General features: G+C 63.9%; 1 protein-coding gene across 4 annotated transcripts in view; it reads right to left on the reverse strand.

The window, feature by feature from the left end:
• Positions 1-6,347: 6,347 nt before the first annotated feature.
• Positions 6,348-21,250, reverse strand: part of ZC3H3 (zinc finger CCCH-type containing 3) — a 60,802-nt gene continuing 45,899 nt past the window's right edge. For 2 of the 4 annotated variants that reach the window (XM_037048815.1, XM_037048814.1), the window contains 6 exons: positions 21,136-21,178; positions 20,899-21,060; positions 20,735-20,804; positions 18,886-19,017; positions 9,191-9,375; positions 7,630-8,727 (listed from right to left, as the gene is read on the reverse strand). In XM_037048815.1, the coding sequence (XP_036904710.1) occupies positions 8,259-8,727; positions 9,191-9,375; positions 18,886-19,017; positions 20,735-20,804; positions 20,899-21,060; positions 21,136-21,178 (1,061 nt within the window). In that variant the 3' untranslated portion in view covers positions 7,630-8,258. Of the gene's footprint in view, positions 6,815-7,627; positions 8,728-9,190; positions 9,376-18,885; positions 19,018-20,734; positions 20,805-20,898; positions 21,061-21,135; positions 21,179-21,250 lie in introns of those variants that run through there. The other 2 variants (XM_037048816.1, XM_037048817.1) reach the window with 2 other exon arrangements.

Below are 21,250 nucleotides of genomic sequence, written 5' to 3' on the forward strand. Positions count from 1 at the left end.
GCCCCGCCTCCACGGCGGAGCGCAGCGCCCAACGCGCCCCTTTATAGAACCCGGAGCCTCGACCCGCCTCCTAGGGAGGGGCGTGCGCCCTCGGGCCAATAGAAGCCCCAGAACCGCCGCCCGCATTTGCCTATCGCCATGGCAACCCGGAGCCCGGCTGTCAATCTCCTGCGCGGAACAGCTGTAGGAGGGGGTGGTGACCGGCCGCGGGCTGGAGGAGGGGGCAGGGCCCTCTGGCGGCCGCCGCCCGGGACTGCAGCGGCGGAGGACCCCGGGGGGGCGCGGGGGGGCGGGGGCGCGAAGCGGAGGGGTGCCGGCCTGGGGACCTGCCCGCGGTCTCCGGGGCCTCGCGTCCGCGACGGGGCGGCCGGAGATCGTCGGGGAGCAGAGGGCGGCCCTCGATGCCCTCGGTGCCCCGCTGTCTGTGGCCCCGCAGCCCGTTCCCCGGCCCGGCCTGGCTGGTGGGGAGGCCCCGTCCAGCCGCTGGCGTGACGGTGCGGGGACCTTCCGGCCTCGCGACACCGAGACACTGCGGCTCCGCCGGCGCTGCGCGGGGCGCGCGGGTTATTTTTAGCGCGCGGTTCAGGCGGGTTCAGGAATTCCGTCAACAAAGTTGCTGGCACCTCGGCGCCGCGGGATCCGAGGCGCGCGGCGGGGACCGGGCGGGGGTCGTGACTCCCGGCCCCAGGGGCCAGCAGCCCGGGCCTGGCGCGAGGCGGGGGTCCGGACGCGGCGCCGGGTCTGGCGGGCACCGGGAATCGAGGTCGGAAGGCCCCAGCGCGCGGGGAGAAAGCCGGGGCTGCGGTGGCCGCCCGGAGCGGACGCCTGCCTGGCGGCCCGGGGCTCGATGACGGCGAAGAGGGCGGCGCAGCGGGGGGCACCGGAGCAGGGTCCCCGGGGAGGGAGGGGCCGGACCCGGGGTACAGCTCCATCTGCACTGCCCTTACAGGACCTGTGCAGTACAAAAACTCAAATGATCGATGTAAGTAAGCGTCTATGCAGAGAAGGAAGTCTGGAAGGGTGTGGGCGGAAAGTCACCAGCGGCAGCCTAGCCGCGTACTGGGGGCATTCAGCTGACAGGCCTTCTGCCTTGTCCCGGGTCCAAATGTCTGTAATTTATAATAAAACGTGTCGTTCGATTGGGAGCGAAGGCCCGCTGCCCGGGACCGCACATCACCGGGGTGGCCCGCCCTGCTGTGCCAGGTGGGCCGTCTGTCCGTCCCTCCGCCCCCCCGCCCCCACACCCTGCACTCGGGCAAAGGCCCCTTTGTCAGACAGGGCCAGGCAGGGCACCAGGACCCACGCTGCAGGGACGGCCCAGCAGTGGGCAGAACCGAGGCCCCAGGCCACACAGGCTGCCCACAGCCAAGCGGGTTTGAGGCTCCCTTTAAAGCCTGCACTGTCCGGGAGCGGTGGGGCTGGGGTCCTGCCTCAGGAGCCAGGCCTGGCCTGTGGGCAGGGCACCTGTCCTGGGCAGCCCCTGCCCCTGGCCTCTGCCTTTGGCACTGAGGTTGCAGCCTGGCTGTGGGACCAGGCAAAGGTGCGGACCCCAGCCCCAGGAGGATGCTGGGGTGGAGGAGCCCAACTCCAGGGGCCAACGTAGGCCTCCTCACAGCTTCTGGCCTCAGTCTGAGGGGCCTGGAGCCATAGCCATGCTCGCGCTGCGTGGCGCCCCCAGTCCTGAGAGGTGCAAGCAGGCAGTTACGGCTAGGACGGCCTGACCCACCCACCCAAGCCCACCCAGAGCCTCCTGGAGGCCTGTGCTCAGCCACCCCTAAGGCCGTTGCCCCCACAATCTGCCCCAGAGGACAAAGTGAGGCTCACAGATGCAGGCCGGCAGCCCAGGGCCAGCCAGCCCTCCATGTGCTGGTGAGAGATGCACACACGTGTCCATCCCTCACCTCGTCGGTTCACTCACTCCTCCATGGGGGCAGCACAGCTGAGCAGGCAACTGGGAGTCGGGGGGTGGGGGGGGGAGGCGCAAGGGCATTCGGAGCTCAAGGTCCCCTGACCCAGTGCAGCCTGGAAGGGGGTGCTGCCTGGGGCTGAGCAGGGCACTTGCGTCCCCAGCTGGCTTAGGCACCAGGCAAGCTCCCCCAGGCCGGGACTTGGCCTTGGTCAGAATGGCTTTCTAGAAGTGCTCCTGGCCATCACACCTGAGCCTGGGAGCAGGTGGCCCCTGAGAGGCCCCTGGCCCTCCAGGGCCCCTGCTGGCCTCTGGGCCCACACCCTGGCCTCTTGTGCAGCCTCAGTCTTGCCTGCTGGTCCTGGCCGGCCCAGGCAGAAGAGCCATGGCGAGTCCCAGCACCCAGGCTTCAGCAGCCCACCCATCCTGCCCAGCGGGCCGCTGTGGGTAGGTGTCTCCAGTTTTCCCTCTCAGGGAAAGTGCCAGCCTTGGTGGCTTGGTGGGAGAGAAGGGGACCACAAGGGGGCGCTCAGCTGGGTCCTGGGAGCAGAGGCTGGGAGGGCCCAGGTCCCCCTTCCTGCCTGACAGGAGCGGCCAGTAGGAGCACCACAGAAGAGGCAGACAGGGGTGCCGCGGGTCCAGGCCACAGCGGTGTGCGCCAGAGCCCCGCTGTCCCACCGGCTCCCTCAACAGCCTTCCTTGCCCCAGAAAAGGCCGTTTCCTTCTGGTCCAGAGCGGCAGTGCACCCTCCTGGGGCCTCTCGCACCCGTCCCGGCATCGGCCCTGGGACCCACGGAATTCCACAGGGACTTCTCTTGTGACTTGTAATTAAACACACCCCCCAAACCTTTATTGAGCACCTACTATATGCCCGTCTGCCTGCCCCAGGGGACCCTTCAACCAGGGAGGTGGCCCAGGGGTCCCTGGTTGAAAACAAGCCCTCAGAACTTGGTGTTCTGGGTTCTGTAACCAGTCGTTCTGGGGAACGACTGGTCCTGGGTGCCAACAGCTGGTGGCCAGAGCCGTGGGCTCTGTACGCGAGCCCACACCTGGCAGATTGTGGTGGCCATCGGCTGGACCAGCTCTGTGCAGTGTCGCCGCATGCGGCTCTCGAGGGCTGGCCAGGCTTCCCCCCAGCATGGCGGCTGCTTCCCTGAGCGGGCAAGCGGCCGAAAGCGCCGGGTGGTATGCCTGGCATTTCTGAGTCCCAAGGGGTGCTGTTGGCCCAGGCCGGGCGGTAGTCTGCTGAGTGCTGGACAACAGGACACAAACGCCACGCCCGCTGTAGCATCTTTGGGGAACAGCCTGTGAGAGCTGGGGGCCTGAGGGCAGAAAGTAAACCGAAAAGAGCAGGTGACCTTTACAGTGTGTCAGTTTCCGTTGCTCCTTAGTTACCACACTTAACACAGTTACTATCTCCCAGCTTCTGCAGTTCAGTCCGCAGGACTGGTGGCGTCCCCCCAGGGTGCCAGGGTCTCTTCTAGAGCTTCCTCTGGGGAAGGACACTCCAGGCTCCCTCAGGTTGCTGGTGGGACCACTGGCCGGGGAAGGGGGCGCCCTTGGCTGCCTCTCCCTGCTGGCGGCCCCTCCATGGAGTCAGATATCCGTAAGCCCTGTGATCATGTTCAGGCCTGTGGTTGGAAGCCGGTCCCGAGTCTCGCCGGCTTCATGGGAAGGGGCCCTGCCAGTGCAGAAGCAGCAGCACGGGGTTGGGGGACATGCCATGATGGGCCAGTCCATCCTGCAGCACGTGAGGTGAAAGGTCAGCAGGAGCCAGAGTGGCCTGGCCTGATGTGGGGAGGGATTGGAGCTCCAGGTGACCTCCCTCCTGGAGGTAGGGCACTCTTTGTGAGAGCCCCTTGACCCTGGGGGGGGCGGGGGGGGGCAGCTCTGTGACCTCTCTCTCTCTGGCTCCATGGCTGTCCTGGCCGCAAGGCCTGCCACCTTCCTGATCCTTGTGGTCATGCGCCCTCAGAAAGGTTGTGCTGCCCAAGAGCCAGTGCCCGGGGGTAGATGGGTCAGTTTTGTCCCTGGGAGGCAGCTCCTGAGCTGGGGCCAGTGGTCACCTGGGCAGCCACCTGCATGGAAAAGAGGGGAGGCTGCGACCCTCCTTCAGCCTCCCCTCGGCCTCACTTCCTTCCCCAGGCCATTTCCTCCTGGGCTCAGTGGCCCACCCCACCTAAGGAGCCCACCGTGTGCCGGCCACCATGCTGGGGGTGTGCACTCAGCTCCACTGCCACAGGCACCCCTTCCCCTGCTCATGGCCCCTCCGGACCCACACCTGGGGGTCCTGTCTGTGCCCTCACGCCACCCACCCCCCACCTCAGGCCTCTCACCTCTCTGAGGCGGACGCCTGGAGACCTACAGGCGTGGAGCTTGGACGTGAGCCCGGCCCCAGGTCCCCTAAAGGAGGGGCCTCACCCCCAGCTGGAGGGTTGGCAAGGGACGCTCTGCTGCAGCCCACGCTGGGCCCACAGGGTCCACTCTGCTGGACACATGGCCCCAGGGTCCCACCCAGACCACGGGTCTTCCCTGCTCCACAGGTGGCCGCCCTCACTCGAGGGGCCGGTCCTGGAGCCCACCACCTGCCACGTCGCAGTCCAGAGCAGCAGCAGCCCTTCCCAGGCAGGGGCTGCCCCTCTTCAGTCTGGGGGATGGGGAGTGACCTGCACCTTCACTCTCAAGGGTCTTTCCTGGGAGAGGAGGCTGGAGTGGCCAGTGGGCACCCTCAGCTCCCACCAGGAGTGGGGATGTCAACCAGGCTGTCTGAACGGGTCCCCAAATTGGGCACGGGGTGGGTGGGGGTCTGGCAGGGCAGCCACTGGCCTGGCACCTCCCACTTCCAGATCACCCAGCCCTTTCTGGAGCCTTCGTGCTGGCCTCCGGCTGCTGGGCTGCCACGTGGGCAGTGGGTCTCGGGCCCACCCCCTTTGCCCCCAGGCCTCCCCATGTGCACCCCAAAAGCCTTGGCCTTGTTGGAGGGGGGATGGCTCCCTCGTGAGTGTGGGGCTGGGAGGGCCGGCCCTAGAGAGCAGCAGCTGTGCTGGGTGGGAGGGCAGGCGTCCGGCAGGCACGGTCCAGATGTCCACCGTGGACAGGCCTGCACACCTGGTGTGCAGCTGGCGGCCTAGGCACTGGGCACCTGCACTCACCTCGGAGAGGGCATGCAAGGCGGGGGGGGGGGGGGGCGGCGCGGTCTGGGCGGTCACAGCTCTCACTGGTGGAACCAACAATTGTGTCCTGGTCATTCCATCACCTGTGGAGACACAGTGTCGAGGGGCCTCTGGGGAGGAGGCAGGTAGCCCCTTTGAGGCCCTCAGCCCAGGACCCCTGGCTCCCGCTAGGCCAAGGCACCCGCAGGGCCTGCAAACATGCGGCCCGGGGGCTGTGCCAGGGCGAGCCAGCTGCTCACGGGGGCCAGTGTGGTTCCCGACTGGGTTGGGGCCTTCGCGCCCTGGACTTCCCAGACAGGTGGAACTGCAGAACGTGCTGCGCGGCCTCAGCCCCGGGCCCCACGCAGGACAGGGCTCCAGCAGCAACCACAGCAAGAAACCGCCCTGCTCTGCTTCACTGAGCGTCTGCAGTCACAGATGCGCCACCAGCCTGTCACCTCCGGGGCTGGTCCAGGGATGCCCCACCTCCCAGACAGGCGTCCCAGACCCTTGGGTCTTCAGGTGGCCTCGAGGAGGTGTGGCTTTCGCCGCACTGAGTGCGGGCTGAGCTTGTGAGGGCAGGTGGGCTGAGTGGCTGGGCAGCACCCCAACTCCAGGCAGAGGGTGGAGCTGCAGGCCAGGGAGCAAAGCCCCCTCCTCTGGAAGGAGCAAGAAAACACCCTGGAAGGCCCTGTGCCCCTTGTCAAACCAGACCTGTCCCAAGCCCCCAAGCTGAGGCCACAACCCTCAGCCAGGCCTCCCTGCGTCCCTCCGGAGACAGAGACGCCTCAGCACGGGAGGCACATGAGCCTGGACTGGCTGCCTCCTTCCATGGGCTGCCCTAGCCACCTGGCTGGAGCCACTCTCTCAAGATGCCCAGGGGTCTCTGGAGGGGACCTCAGCCTGGGGGACTCTGGCCCCAGCCTGTTGTATCCGCATCCCCAGGACTCCCTCTGGGCCCCACAAACCAGCTGGCATGGCCACAGGGGACAGGCTGCAGCGACACTTGGGGCTGGCCCAGGGAAGCAGGGCGAGCCACTGTTCCTGCCCAGAGGCACTGGGAGGAGGTGCTGTTCGGGGCCAGAGCCACGTGGGCAAGTGGGAGGACGGGGCAGAGGCCACTTCAGGGGCAAGACTGGGGTGGACTCTGTGGCCCCCAGGGGTCTGCAGCCAGCCCCCTCCCCGCCTTCTTCCCAGTGCCTCTCAATCTCAGGACCTCTGGGACCCTGTAGGTGCCTGCAGGCAGCATGCGTGCATAGGAGCTAGCGGCACAGTGACAGTCAGGACAGTGTGGAAACACAGGGCAGAACCTTTATTGCTGAACACAAATCCCCTGCTGGGGCCTGGCTGGCAGCCCCCTCTCCAGGCAGGAGCTGGGGCGGGCGGGGGGGCATTGCTGGGGGTGCACTAACAGCCACTGCCCCACCCACAGTGCTGAAGGGCCTGGGGGAGGGCCCTGCCCGGACCCCCTCAGGGCAGGGAGTTGGGAGCAGCCCCGGTGGAGGCCGAGGACCCAGGAATGGGGAAGCGAGGGGCACAGAGGGACTGGGGGTAGGGAGGCTTGCAGGGGGGTGAGGCCCTGGGCTCCCATGGGTCGGGGAGGGCTGAGAGCCAGGTAGGCAGAGGAAGGGCCCCACAGCCCCAGGGGCAGCTTGGTGGCAGGCAGACCCCTCCGGGCAGCGGCAGTGTCGGGTGCAGCCTCCTCCTGGGCCGGTGCCCGGGCCTCACAGGCGGGGTTTGATGTGCAGAGGCTTCCCTGTTCCGAGAAGGGCGGAGGTCAGGAACCAGAAGGCCCTCGAAGGAGGGGTACCCCCACCCCCAAAAGCTCCTGATGGAGAAGCCATCGACCCAGGCCTGCACAGCAGGGTCTGCTAGAACTTGGGGACAGTGGCCCCAGCCACCCTGGGGCTCGGCTGTCCTTCAGGGTGCAGGCCTTTGGGCTGGGTGGGACCACAGCACTGGGCTCAAACTGCACGCAGACCTGGCCCATGCTCAGGCCCAGGACAAGGCTGCCAGATGTGCACGTGGTGGCCACACGGCACCTTTGAGGGAAAAGCCAGGGTGGGTGTGAGCAGGTGGCTGTGTGGGGAGAAGAGCCACTGAGGTCCCTGAGCAGGCTGTCAGCAGCCAGGGACCGGAGGACGGAGAGCCGCTTCCCAGGGCCTCACCCTGTATGCCCCACACTCACAGCGCCGCTGCCTCCCCCTCCCACGAAGCCGTCTCCCAGGCTGGGTTCCCCTGGCCCAGATGCCCCTGTGCAGCCGCACACAGACAGGAGTGTCCATGTACCCCTGCAAGCCCACCTCTCCTTGTGGGACCCCTCAGGGCCAAGGGCCCCACCCACTGCTCAGCTGAGCCAAGTCCAGAAGCCAGGCCTAGACGAGGGGACCCCAGGCCTGTGGCCTTGGCACCTACTGGGTGGCAGCTTGAGTAACTGCAGCCCCACCTCCTGTCCTGGGGCCCTCCCAGACCCACCTCCCCCTGCCCCTCCAGCCCCAGGCCCTGGCCAGGCTGGGTGCAGCCTGAGCAGCCTCCCCAGCCACGCCACCTCCACTGTCTCTGGGGTTGGCGCCGGGTTCTGATCGCACAGAAGAGGCGGCTGCCCCAGGACCCCCACATGCCTCCTCCTGCCCTGGCAAGCCACACCCAGACGGAGAGCTGGTCCCCTGATCAGGGGGCCAGTGGAGGGCCAGGCCCAGCTCTGTGCCCCTGCAACAGGGAGTGAGGCGCGTGGGCCGGCCCCCTCCTCCGTGGCCGGCGTCTGAGCGTGCTCTGTGGAGCCGTTAGAGGCGGCTGTGGCAAGCGTCTTCCATTAACGTTACGACTGTGAAATATGACAATAAAACGATGGCCGTATGGTCACAAATTTGCAGCCCGCCGAGCTGCGTGGGGTTTATCACCACTCAAACGCGTGGGGAGCTGTAAAGTGTTTACAGAAAGGGTCGTGTGCAGCCATAAAAACCTCCTTTCTCCCCTAAACAAGGCTGAGTGGAGCCGTTTACCAAGCCCCAAACGCTCATCGGGGGAGGGAGCATCTGTTCTCTCCAGGCCTGCGCTCCGATCTTCCAGAACAAATGAGCAGAAATGGGTGCTTTCTAATTAAATCAGCCCTCAGCCGGGGCGGCCGGTGCACGGATGCTGCTGCGCTCACGTCTCGGGACCGGCCCGCCCCGCAGTGGCAGGTGCCCCCGCTGGCCGCTTCAGAAGCATCCGGCCCTCCCAGGGACTCTGACTCGAGGGGCGGGTGTCTGAGGGGGGCGCCGAAAGACACCCTGGCCATATTGGGCCCTGGGGGCCCGCTGCCTACCTGAGTCCCTGGTGGGGGGGCTTCTGGAGCCTGGGGCCCTGGGCTGGCCTCCAGGGCTCGGCGAGGACTGGAGGGAGATGAAGGCTGGCAGCTGGGAGAGGCTGCCAGCGCCGGTCCGTGCCGAGGTGGCCGCCTCCTGGAGAGAGGGCTCCCCCTGGTCTAAGGAAGGGGAGGGAGAGGGGGAGGGGACACAGAGTGGAGAGGGGGAGCGGGATGGGGAGGAGGGGGCCTTCGATGACAAGGGACGGGCTGAAGCCGCAGTTAACACCCGTGTGGAGGAGGGAGGGGGGGCCAGGCGAGCAGCCACAGAGGTGGGGCGGCTGGAGGTTGGTCTGGAGGGGTGCTGGGTGGCCGAGGACTTCCTGCAGGGAGGAGAGCAGAGCAGAAGTGTGAGGTGGGCTCCAGACACACTGGCCGACCCTCTGTGGGGGGCCGTCCCAGGGGCTAGGCTCTTGGCCCCTCCCCGCCAAGCTCACTGCCCCAGCCCCCTCAGGCATCACCATCTGGGTCAAGGCCAGCCCCCGGGACCCAGAGACAAGCTGGTGACATCATGGGGCTGATGAGCCTGGCACCACATTGACCCTGTCCTTGCCTTTCAGACAGAAGAAACGAGGGGCTGATCAGCCCCTGCCTTCTTCCCAGGGGCAGGGCACCTCTGGAGACCACGTGATCCTCACCTTTGGGCTGAGGTCTCTTCCTGGGTTTGAAGCCGGAAGATCTGGGTAGGGTGGAGGGGCTCCCCAGAGGGTCCCGACACCCCGGGAGTGGGAGGGCTGCTTCTGGACCTGCCCTGGGGCTCCCATACGGCACCCACTTCCGGCTCACCTGGACCCATGGCTGGCAGAGGCCCTGCTCCTGGAGGGCGTGTCGCTGGGCCCTGGGGCTGGGGATGCAGCTGCCCGCCGGCCGAGGCGCTTCTGGGTGCGGTGGAGCAGCTGGCACTGGGCACCCCGGGGGCAGGTGCCCTCTCGGGAAAAGTCCGGGCACAGCAGTGTGTGCTTCTTCTTACACTGGGGGGAAATGGGCGCAGCTGGGGGAGGCCCCTCATTGGGTGGAGCAGCCTGGCCGAGGCTCAGGGCCCAGGCTTCCTGCCAGCTGGCTGAGGCCCCAGGCTGCAGCAGCCCCACCGGCTGTAACAGGCATCCTGAGCAACCCCCAGGGCCAGCACACTGCCCTGCTGGGCCTGTGGGAAGGCTGGGCAGGCCCGGGGGTCCTGCCAGGCTAGGTGGGGGTTCCTGGGTTGCTAGCCCCTCCTCCAGACCACAGCTCACCCATCCTGGGGGAAGACAGGGTGAGGGTGCGGTGGGATGTGGGAGAGGTGGGAATGGGGGGCTTGAGACCTGGGGGGGACCTCACTGGGCGGGGCTCAGGCCTCAGGCCCAGGGCTGTGGCAGGTCAGTCCAGGCCACCACACACCCGATCCACCACACCTGTCACCGTGGCTAATTATACCCTTGGGGGGCAGTGCTGGGGGTGCAGAGCTTCAACGCCTACTTTTCCTGGGCCTGCCCACCACCCCGGTGGGAGCTGCAGGCCTGCTGTGCACCCTCTTCCACTGGAGGGGTGCCCTGCGCTCCCGCACCCTCTGCAGCGGGCTTTGCGGGCAGGACCAGGGCGGAGAAGGCCGGGGTATCAGGAGCCTGGGCACCCTGACTGCCCCTCACACGAGAGCAGGCGCCAGGCAGCTGGGGACGAGCCTGCCGGGCAGAGTCTCTGCGAAGCCTGCCAGGCAGAGTTTAGCTCAGCTGGTGCCAGAGCAGTGGCCACGCCCGGGGTGCGCACTCACACACCGCAAGCACGCGGCCACACCTGGAACAGCCTCTTCAGACTCGGTTCCCAGAGCTGGGACCCTGGCCCTGCTCCTCTCGGCCAGGGCCACATGGGGCTTGCCTGCCCATTCTTCGAGCAGGGTCTGTGCACTGGGCCTTCCTGTCCCCATGCCGGACCCCAGGGGACAAGCAGCCCAGGACACCGTGCTTGGAAGCAGGCTGGAACTGGCAGGGCCCTGGACACTGTACCTCATATCCGTGTGTCCCTGTGGGGGCCAGAGCCACCGCTGCCCGAAGCAGAAGGCAGGCTCAGGCTACGGCTCCCCCTGTCCAGCCGCTGTGGTGGCAAAGCCCCTCTGCCCCGGGCCTGGCCACTGACAGCATGTTGTGGGTCCCCGGCACGGGGCGGGCAGCGGTGGAACCTGCAGCAGGGGTGGGGCCTTGTGGGAAAGGAGGGCGGTGACCGGGAGGACCTCTGGGTGGGGTGGGTCCAGCACCGACAAGGGCAGACCACGGCTGCACGCCCAGCCCATCCTGTCAGACAGGACCCAGGCTGCCCACCAGCTTCTTCCCTTTTTAAAGGCAGCCACTAGGAAACCCTAAATCTCACATGTGGTTCGCACCTGGCTGACCTTCCTACTGACCATGCTGGTCTGAACTAGCCCGAGAACAATGGAAAATGCCCGGTTGCATGTGAAGAACCTTCTCATGTCGTCCGAGTGCTATGAGGAAAGCGGAATGGTGGCAGGAGGCCACTCAGGACGCAGACGCAAGGGCCCCAGATGTCAAAGGCCTGAGAGCTGCCCCCAGGCCAGGCGCACGAGTGAAGGGGTGAAACCAAGCAGAGCCCCCCACGACTGCCCCAAAGTTCTGGAAATTAAGGTCACTGGTGAATAACTCATGAAAATTCGGTAACACTCAGAACCTAGTGAGGGCAGAACAGTTCATCGGAAGCGGGCGGGGGCGGGGGGGCGGGGCGCGGGCTGCCTCGAAGTCGGGAGGACAGGGAGAGGGAGAAAAGGGATACCGCAAGCAGAAGTGGGCTGGTCGGGTGGCCGTGAGAGCCTGGAGAGCGGGAGCCAGCTCTCCGCAGACACTGACGGGTGTGCTCCACGCACGGCACGGGGACGCGAAAGGGACAGCAGCCCGAGCTGTGGCCACTCTGCGAAATGCAGCTGAAACTGGCACATTCTGGAAAACCCAACACAAGGACAGAGCCAACCGACTGAACGCCCCTGCGGCCGTAACAAGGTGGGGTCAGGNATCGGAAGCGGGCGGGGGCGGGGGGGCGGGGCGCGGGCGGCCTCGAAGTCGGGAGGACAGGGAGAGGGAGAAAAGGGATACCGCAAGCAGAAATGGGCTGGTCGGGTGGCCGTGAGAGCCTGGAGAGCGGGAGCCAGCTCTCCGCAGACACTGACGGGTGTGCTCCACGCACGGCACGGGGACACGAAAGGGACAGCAGCCCGAGCTGTGGCCACTCTGCGAAATGCAGCTGAAACTGGCACATTCTGGAAAACCCAACACAAGGACAGAGCCAACCGACTGAACGCCCCTGCGGCCGTAACAAGGTGGGGTCAGGAGTGACGGATCCAGGGCCGCCGGCCTGGGCCGTTCCCAAGGACGCCAACCCCACACACCCCGTGGACGGCAGAACTGACAGCTCAGCCGAGTTTATGGGGCAGAATGATCTTGAAACCAGAACCTGAGAACCAGGCACCCAAAGAGCATCTGGGGCACCTCTGATGGTGAACAAGGAGCCAAGTCCTCCTTGAACCACAAACAGACCGCCCCCGACGGGCCTGCTCTCCCCAGTTCACGTGGCTGCTGAGGCCCAGGCCTCCTCTCATCACTCACTCCAAGGCTGGTGAGCAAGCCCACTGTGACCTCCCGGAACCGAAGGCAGAACTGCCGGAAAACCAGGTAAAACCCACCCAAAGCCTGGGCGAGAGCTGGCAGCGCTGAGTCACGGCTACTCCTCAGCTGTGGCAGGTGCCGAGTAGGTGAGACGTCGACGGCAGGGAGATCTGCAGAGGGAGCATGGGACTTGGCGCTGTCTCCACAAGGTGTCGGCAAGCCCACAACCACCGCAAAGGCGCAGGCGCACTGGCCACAGGAGCTGACATGCGGTCTGTGCTGGGCCCAGGCAGTGAACCAGCCCATGCTGGGGGCTGGGGTGGGGGGGGGGGCTGGGACGGCTGCGGGAGCCCCGGTACAGGGGCTGCCTAGACTCACTCGTCAAGCACCAGGCGTGTGACAGGACCTGATTGAAGGGGAGTGTCCCCACACCGTGAGAGGGACAGTCAAGGGGCAAGACTCTGGCGGGGGCCCCGGGGGAAGCAAGGGAATGCAGGCTGGAGCAGAGAGCGCGCCCTGTGCAGCCACGCACCAGCGGGCTGGAGCCCTAGCAGGAGGCCGCCCATGGGCGTCTCAGGGCGGCACACTGACTACACTGTGACATGTCGTCACGAAGAGACCTTACTGCGTTTTAACTGAATTTGCGAGTTTGTGCTGGGCTGCTCTCATACCCGCCCTGGGCTGCATGTGGCCCATGGGCCGAAGATTGGACACCCCCGGAGATCAATTCCAGGAAAATAAGCACAAACTGGCCTAGGAAGAACGAGAAGGGGCCACGTTTCCTGGGAGATGGAGTGGACACTGTTCCCCTGTCCCTCCACCGAGCACTGTGCGCAGGTCAGCTAGGAGACCCTGGCAGGTGGACCGCATGCAGGCTGACCGCCAGGGACCAGGGGGTGGAGCAGGCACAGCAGCAGGTCCCAGGACATCCTTCCGCCTCAACACCCTGCCTGGGAGCTGAGGAAGCTGCAACCTGGAGCGTCACCAGGTGCCGACATGGTCAGCGGTCAGCCAGGACCAGCAACGGCCTGTCCCTGCGGCCCTGCTCCCCAGGCCAGGGGGGCTCCCAGGGGGCAGGGACCCCCTCCTCCGGAGTCGGTGGGGGCTGAGGGAACAGGCCGAGACACAGGGTTTGAGTAAGATCTGGACTCTGACAGCTGTGTTTCAACAGACAATGACCAAGTGCACGAAACCCAGTTTGTTCTTTACCGTTCTGTTACTGTTTTCACCTGTCGTGTTATTTCCCATGTAAATAACTGTCGTCCTGCACCTGCCCTGCCCGTGTCGATGAAGTGCTAGCAAACAGACAGAGGGAAAAGAGAACAGCCACACGCTTCCACACAAGAGTGAAATGAGGGCGCCACAGGCACCAGAGGGCGACCTGCTCACCAGCTCAGTGGACAGCCTCACGCCGCACACACACAGTCCCCCGGCAGTGACTTGAGAAGGGAGTGGGGCCCGGCCAGCCGTGTGCGGGGCGCAGACGGGACCGTCACTAGAGCCTCCACATGGAGAAAGGCCGGCCACCAGACGGCCTCCGAGGTGAGCCCCACCAAATGCGTAGCAGTTCAACACCCCTCCCTCTCGAATGTTCGCAAGAGACCCGAAGAGGAGGACGCACATCCTGACTCTGAACAGCCGGAACGGTCCAGGAGGCCGGTCTCACCCGGACACCGAAGCCGAAGTCACTGTGAGAACAGGAACCTGCAGATTCACACTCCTGGTGAAGGCAGGCAGGCGCCCCGACAGGCACGGGACACCTGCGTCCAGCAGCACAAAGGGGCTGCACACCACGACCCAGCTGGGGTTACGCTCAGACTGCAAGGATGGCTTGACCCCCAAATCGCTGTGTCTGTGACTCTGTGTGGCCAGTGAGATGGACCAATGGGCTTAAAAAAGCGAAGGGGAAAGCCACGATCAACTCAACAGAGGCAAAACAATCTGACCAAATCTGACGTCTCTTTATGACAACAACACTGAGGAAAGTAGGCAACGGCAGGAAGGGAGCAGCCCCCCCCCTCCCCCGCGGAATCAGGGCTGCTGGTTGCAGCCCACACCAGCAGGGAGCGGTCCCTCTGCCCAGCAGAGCCAGACGAGGGCGCCCCCTTGTGCTGCTTGTAGTCAACAAGTGCTGGGAGTCCCAGCACAGCACCTGGGCAAAAATAAATAAATGAAAATAAAGCAAAAAGCACCCAAATAAAAAGGGAAGAAAACGACCAGTTATTAGATGAAGAACCCACAAAAAAACTGTTAGGGCTGCTCTGACCACTGTGGCTCAGTGGGTCGGGAGTCATCCCGCAAAGCAAAAGGTCACTGGTTGGATCCCAGTCAGGGCACATGCCTGGGTTTCGGGCCAGGTCCCCAGCCCAGTGGGGGCCACATGAGAGGCAATCACACACTGATGTTTCTCTCTGTCTCCCTCCCTCCCCTTCTCTCTAAAAATAAAATTTAATAAAAACAACCCAGAAACAAAAAGTCATCCAAAAAAAGTCATCAGGAATCTCTTGGAAAAGAACAAAGAAGAAAAAAGTCGAAAAGAATGACACTTCTTGATTTTTTAAAAGATTTCTTTCAACAACCACTATGGAAAACAGTATGGAGTTTTCTAAGAAAACTAAAAATGAATCTGCCTTTTGACCCAGCAATTCCACTGCTAGGAGTATATCCTAAGAACCCTGAAACACCAATCCAAAAGAACCTATGCACCCCAATGTTCATAGCAGCACAATTTACAATAGCCAAGAGTTGGAAGCAACCTAGGTACCCAGCAGTAAATGAATGGATCAAAAAGCTATGGTACATTTACACAACGGAATTCTATGCAGCAGAAAGGAAGAAGGAGCTCCTACCCTTCGCAACAGCCTGGATGGAACTGGAAAGCATTATGCTGAGTGAAATAAGCCAGGTGGCGAAAGACAAATACCACATGATCTCACCTTTAACAGGAACCTAAACAACAAAACAAACAAGCAAGCAAAATATAACCAGAGACACTGAAATAGAGAACAGGCTGACAGGGGCCAGGGGGGAGAAGGGAGGGAATTTCAGGGGAAAAGGGGAAGGATTTATAGGAACAAGTATAAAGGACACATGGACAACAACTAAGGAGGGTAGAAATGGGAGGGAGGTGGGGAGCACTGGGGGGGTGGGCTGGGATAGGAGTAAAAGACAGAAAACTGTACCCGAAGAACAATTAAATTAAAAAAATAATAAATCAATTTTTTAAAAAAGATTTCTTTCATTTACTTCTGGAGATTTGGGGGAGGGAGAGAGAGAAACACTGATGTGAGAAACACTGACCGGTGCCTCTCTCCCCTCCCACCCAGGGACCGGGCCCGCAGCCCAGGCACAGGTCGGGACTCCAGCCAGTGTGGCCTTCCCGTTTGTGGGACGGCGCCAGGCCTGTGGTGCCACAGCGGTCAGGGCACGTTTCCTGACCCCCATGCTGGTCACACAGCTGTGGCAGTAAAACACGGGCACGAGGACGGACACACAGAGCAGTGGATCAGGACAGCAAACCCAGAAGCCCTCGCGGGGGGTTGGTGGACTCTCAGCAGGCGCCTGGGGCGGCCGCTGGGGAGGGACAGTCTTTCCAAGCATCCACCTGCGCCACACTGAGGTTNACTGTACCCGAAGAACAATTAAATTTAAAAAATAATAAATCAATTTTTTTAAAAAGATTTCTTTCATTTACTTCTGGAGAGTTGGGGGAGGGAGAGAGAGAAACACTGATGTGAGAAACACCGACCGGTGCCTCTCTCCCCTCCCACCCAGGGACCGGGCCCGCAGCCCAGGCACAGGTCGGGACTCCAGCCAGCGTGGCCTTCCCGTTTGTGGGACGGCGCCAGGCCTGCGGTGCCACAGCGGTCAGGGCACGTTTCCTGACCCCCACGCTGGTCACACAGCTGTGGCAGTAAAACACGGGCACGAGGACGGACACACAGAGCAGTGGATCAGGACAGCAAACCCAGAAGCCCTCGCGGGGGGTTGGTGGACTCTCAGCAGGCGCCTGGGGCGGCCGCTGGGGAGGGACAGTCTTTCCAAGCATCCACCTGCGCCACACTGAGGTTGGCCCTCCCTGACACTACGCACAAAAATCAACTCTGCATGCGTCAAAGACCTAAACTTGACAGCTAAGACCACCAAGTTCTTGTGAGGAAAGACGGGAAAAGCCCCACGATGCTGAGGTGGACAAAGCTTCCCGCACGTGACAGACCGAGCACCAAGGCCGCCATCAAGAGAGAGGAGGCCTCTCCCGGGATAGGAGGGCGCAGTCGCCAACCCTGTCATTCCAAAGGCTTCATCTCCAGAATCTGGTTGTTTCCAACTCAAAACTGGGCAAAGGGCTTGAACAGATGTTTCTGCAAAGGTGACTCACCAGTGACAGAGCAGCACATGCAGAGACGCTCGGCACCGTGCTCAGCTAGGAAAACGCACACCAGAACCACCCCTCGAGCCCCCGGGGCTGTGGAAGAGGGGGCCTGACGGAGCCTTGGAGCCCTGGCACCCGCCTGGCTGCTGGCGGGGCCCTCCACGCCGCATGCGCTGCCCCGCTCGAGCCAGCGAGGCGCCGTGAAAGCAAGCCAAAGGCCCACCTACAGGTGAAAAGATGACAGGCGGCCTGCCCACACCTGGGCACTGGCCGGCCTCGAGAAGGCAGGCAGCCCTGACACAACAGGCGACCCTGCAACAGGCACCGCTTAGAGGAGCCAGACATGAACGTCTGTGCGTCACAGGGGCCAAGCTGGGAAATGCCCAGAAGAGATCGCGTCGAGCTGACTGGTGCCTTGGGCCAGGAAGGGCTCCACAGGCTGCTGGAGGCGGCCACGAGACTCCACAGAAGTGCCGAGGGCCAGTGGCCGCATTCCTGCCCCGAGGGACGGGAGGGCCCATCAATCGTGCCTCAACACAGCAGCTTTTACAAGACAGCGCCGCACACCAGGGAGGAGGGTGGCACTGCATGGGCAGGGCGGGGGAAGGGGCTCCCCCTGTGAGAGCATGGCGCGTGGCCCTCACCTGGAAGACAGCCAGCAGCTAGGCGCAGCACCTGCCCCGAGGTCCAGAGCCTACGCAAAGGCTGTCGACCCTGGTGAGAGGCCCAGAGGGGCTCATGGCTCCAAGGGGCAGGGATGGGGTTGGCCTGGGGCCTGGGCCCACCCCCACTAGGCCTAGGAAGCCACACTGGAGAAGGTGAGGAGGGTCCTGGGTTCTCAGGGCAAGGCAGATCCTAGAACAAATCACCCACAGGGTGAAAAATGGAAGGACTCTGCCCCTAAAAACAGGAAGGATTTAGGCCTAGGGCAGAGTTACCAGGTGGTCACAGACAGGGAAACACTGTCTGATTCCAAAGGCAGAGAATGACAGAGGATACCTCAGGAGAGGTGGGGGACAGACCAGCCACAGAGAGCTAAACGCACACAGAAGAGGAGGGGCCGAGAGGTCCTGGGAGGGGCAGCACGGGGAGGGAGGAGCTGCAGTGGGCAGGCTGCGAGGCCTCAGGGTCTCTGGGCTGAGCCGGCTGAGGGGCGATTCACACCCTGAACCCGGACCCAGGCCTTCACACAGGAGGGACGAGCTGGACCCCTGGGAGACGGAGCCAGGTGGCCCCGCAGGGCCCACAGTGCCACCGCAGAGACAAGGCAGGGCTGTGAGCGCCTCCAAGTGGACGGGGCCAGTAAGGGTAGTGAGCCACTGAGCCCAGGCGGGTGTCCACCAGCACTGGGGAGGCAGCGGGGAGGGGGGCTCTTCCTTAGTGCCCCAACATAGAAGTGATGATGGCGTGGACAGACGACGGCAGCACAGGACAGATTTGGCGGCCGTCACACTGGTGGGTGAAAAGGGGTGTCCCGCAGTCTCTCCAGGACACGCACACTAAGCAGGAAGACGACACCCGGGGCATGGCATCAAGCCATCAAGGGGCGCCCACGCGTCACAACCGAGAGAGAGCACCCTCACGGGGTGTCAGGCCCCAAGGTGACGGGCCCACCCCAGACACACCCTCCCGAGAGCCCAGGGAGACGAGGGCTGGAGGCTGAGCAGGCTTCCTCCCGGCCTAGATTACGCACGGGAGCAGGGTGCACTCTTCAACAAGCCGTCGCTCCAGGAAGCAAGGCTAACACCTCCACTGATCCGGGGAATGTCATAAACTCTCTGGGGCCCACTAGAGGACGCGTACTCCAGGCGCGAGGTGCCCACTCAGCACTTCTTGTATTATTTAGAGAATCAAGTTAACCCTCCCGGGCCCAGGCTGCCGCTGCGCCTGCCAGGCCGCCTGCTCAGCGCTTTCCCGCAGACAATTACGGGCCGCTATCCATCATTCCGCAGCCACGCACACCGAAAGGGTCTCCGTAAGCACTTCCACTGATAGAAGAGGAACTTAAATACAGCTCTGACATTTCACTTACACTGTGATCTTTCACAGCGATCATCCACGCCCTCCAAGGGGGTTCCACCTGGTCCCTGCCACCTGGGCCCGAGCATGCACCAAGGTGACCTGTCCACTCTGGCCAGGTCCCCAGGTCTCAGCCTGGAGGCAGGAAGGGCCTACCAGAGGCAGAGAGCTGTGCACAGGGCCAGCCCTGCACCGATGCCTGCAGTCCACCCCTGTGCCCCCCACTTCCCAGGAGCCCCCAACCCAGACCCCAGGCAGACCATCAGGCTGCCTCTTGGTGTCCAGGGGCTAGAGACCGCCCCCATGGGTGCCACAGGACTCACACAGCTGCACCCCACAGACCTGAATGGGGACAGGGAGGGGAGGGGGCGTCGCCGTGGAGCATGGAACCAGTCTGCTCAGCGGGCTGGAAGCCACACGGCTGCCCGCACTGCCCAGGCCACCTGGGGGGAACAGGCTGCAGGGAAGGTGCTGACAGCTGGAGGCTGCCGGTCCGCGCCCCTCACCTTGGCACCCAGCGGGCAGTAGCCCCTGAGGAAGTCGGTGCAGACCTCCGCCTTCCGCGACACGTAGACATGGCTGTAGGGGCAGTTGCTGTTGCTGCAGATCCCCTTCAGGAAGTAGGAGCACACCGGCATCTGGGGGGGGTGAGGGGGAGGGAGAGTGAGGGCCCGCAGAGCCCCCTCCGTCAGGCATCCGACCCGCTTCTCAGGTGAGAGCACTGGGACCCCTCCCTGGTGCTTCCAGCAGACTGGCCTGCAGGAGGGTGGCCAGCAGCAGCCATGGGGACCTGGGGCCGGACCAGCTGAGGGCTGCCCACACAACAGGACAGGGAAGCAAGGCAGGCGGGCAGCCATGCCCTTCCAGGTGGCTCAGGCCCACACATGTGTCCACCCGAGTCTCCCTTGCTCGGATTCCAGGCTGTTGGGACACACGTGAGGGGCAGGCAGCCCTTCTAGCCTGAGTGGGTTCAGCAGGGTCCTGGGCTGCAGACCTGACTTGCCCCGCCCGGGGAAGTGGTGGGCAGGCAGGCCGCTCACTCCTGGGAGCAGCCCGGGTCTGTGGAGGCTTGGCGGGGGTCTGGGTCCTGTGCCCTGGCCAGTGAGCAGGTGGCCCAGGGGAGGCCTGGTGGGGGCCCTGGAACAGGCAACCTGACAGGACTGCGTGGCCCCAGCAGTCCCTGGCCCCAGGCTGGGACAGGAAGGTGTGCGGGCCACTTCCTTCCACTGGCAGAGAGCAAGGCCTGAGCGGCACAAGGCCTCCATCTCCCCACCCCGACCTGTGCGGTTGCCACGGCTCCAGGAGACTCCTGTTGGGGGCCCAGAAAGCCCTGTGCCCAGTGGCCCTGTGGGACTCACACACACACCTCCTGGGGCCTCTGCAGGCGTGTGGAGGGTGCCCCACTAGTATTTTTCAGGGGGGAGGTGGGGGAGGGGAGAACGAGGAAGGAGGGGGAGAGCAGAGAAACAAAGGGCGATCTGCGTGCCTGAGTGGGGGTTCGTTTTTAATTGTCTTCTAACTACAACTCCGAGTGGAGAGGGGCCCGTGTGGGGCCGGTGGGGGGGCTGCAGACAAGCCCTTAATGTGGCTTTTGATCTAGAGCCCAAATTAGCTCTAATAAAAAGGATAATAAAGCCAACTCTACAGCAAACGGAGCTCCTCCTTGCTGTCAGCAAGACCATTATCCCGAGGAATCGCGTCCTCATTTCAATTAACCTCGTCTGCACCCTCCACGTCCGCACAAATAACAATAACGTTAATTTAGGGCACTCAGCGGCGTCCACACCAGACAGCCGGGATGCACGCCGGCTTCGGAGCTGGGAGCTAATGAACCCGAAGCTCGACGTGAATCTGCAAACGGCTCACCACAGAGCCTGGAAGGTCTATCAAGGGAAAAACGCTGATTCTTTTCAAGCTCCTCAAGGGGAAAAGCTGCTGTAGCAGCATCGCCTCGGCCCAACCCCACCTCCCTAACCTTGTTGCGGCCTCCACTCCGCACGTCCCCGGGCGCTCCACAGCCAGCAATGACCCGGACCTCAGAGCTCCTGCCCTGGTGAGTCCCCAGTGCCTCATGTCCCCAGCTGCCCCTTGCCCACCCGGGACTGCACCCTGCACCACATATGCACCTGGGACCACTGACCAGGAGTGTGGCACAGGGCAGGTGGGGGACTCCCATGGGGTAGGTCGACACCCTCCAGGTTGGATGCAGTAGGAGCTGGCCGAATGTGACAGCCCCCATGTGGTCCCACACGCAGCTCCTCACAGATACCAGGGGACAGGGGTCAGTGTGCCTCCAGCCCAGGGAGAACTTCAGGGTACCCCTGCCAGGAACATGCCCACCGAGCTGGGGCTCACCTTCTCCTTGGAGACTTGGTGGGAGAAGGGGCAGGTCCCGTCTGTCTTCTTGCACGTGCCCCGGACAAACCTGTGCAAACCGTGCGGTGGGCCGGTGAGACCAGGGGTGGACCTGGCGGGCCTGAGGTCAGCCCCCACCCCAAGACGCCCCCTAGGCGGGTCACCTGGTGCACACGGCCACCTTCTCGGGGTCGTGGATGTAGGGGCAGTGCTCGCCGCGGCCGCACCTGCCGAAGCGGTTGTAGTACATGCAGTACTCCTGCCCTGTCCGGCGCTGCCTCTGCCTGGCCTGCCGCACGATGGCCAGGCTGCGCTGCACTGCCCGGCTGTGGGCAGCAAGATGGGGGGTGAGGCTGAGGGTGCACGGGGCCCCGTCCACGCAGCCCCAGGGATGTACATACCTGGCCAGCGAGCGGCTGCAGCTGCCAGTGGGGTCGGACCGGCCTGTGGAGAGAGGGCCCTGGTCAGGCTCTGTCTGCTCACCTGTTCCGCACAGGCCCAGTGGTCTCTGCCCTC

This window comes from Sturnira hondurensis, unplaced genomic scaffold, assembly GCF_014824575.4.
Source record: "Sturnira hondurensis isolate 20B ecotype Veracruz unplaced genomic scaffold, ASM1482457v3 Scaffold0006413, whole genome shotgun sequence".
Taxonomy (NCBI): domain Eukaryota; kingdom Metazoa; phylum Chordata; class Mammalia; order Chiroptera; family Phyllostomidae; genus Sturnira; species Sturnira hondurensis.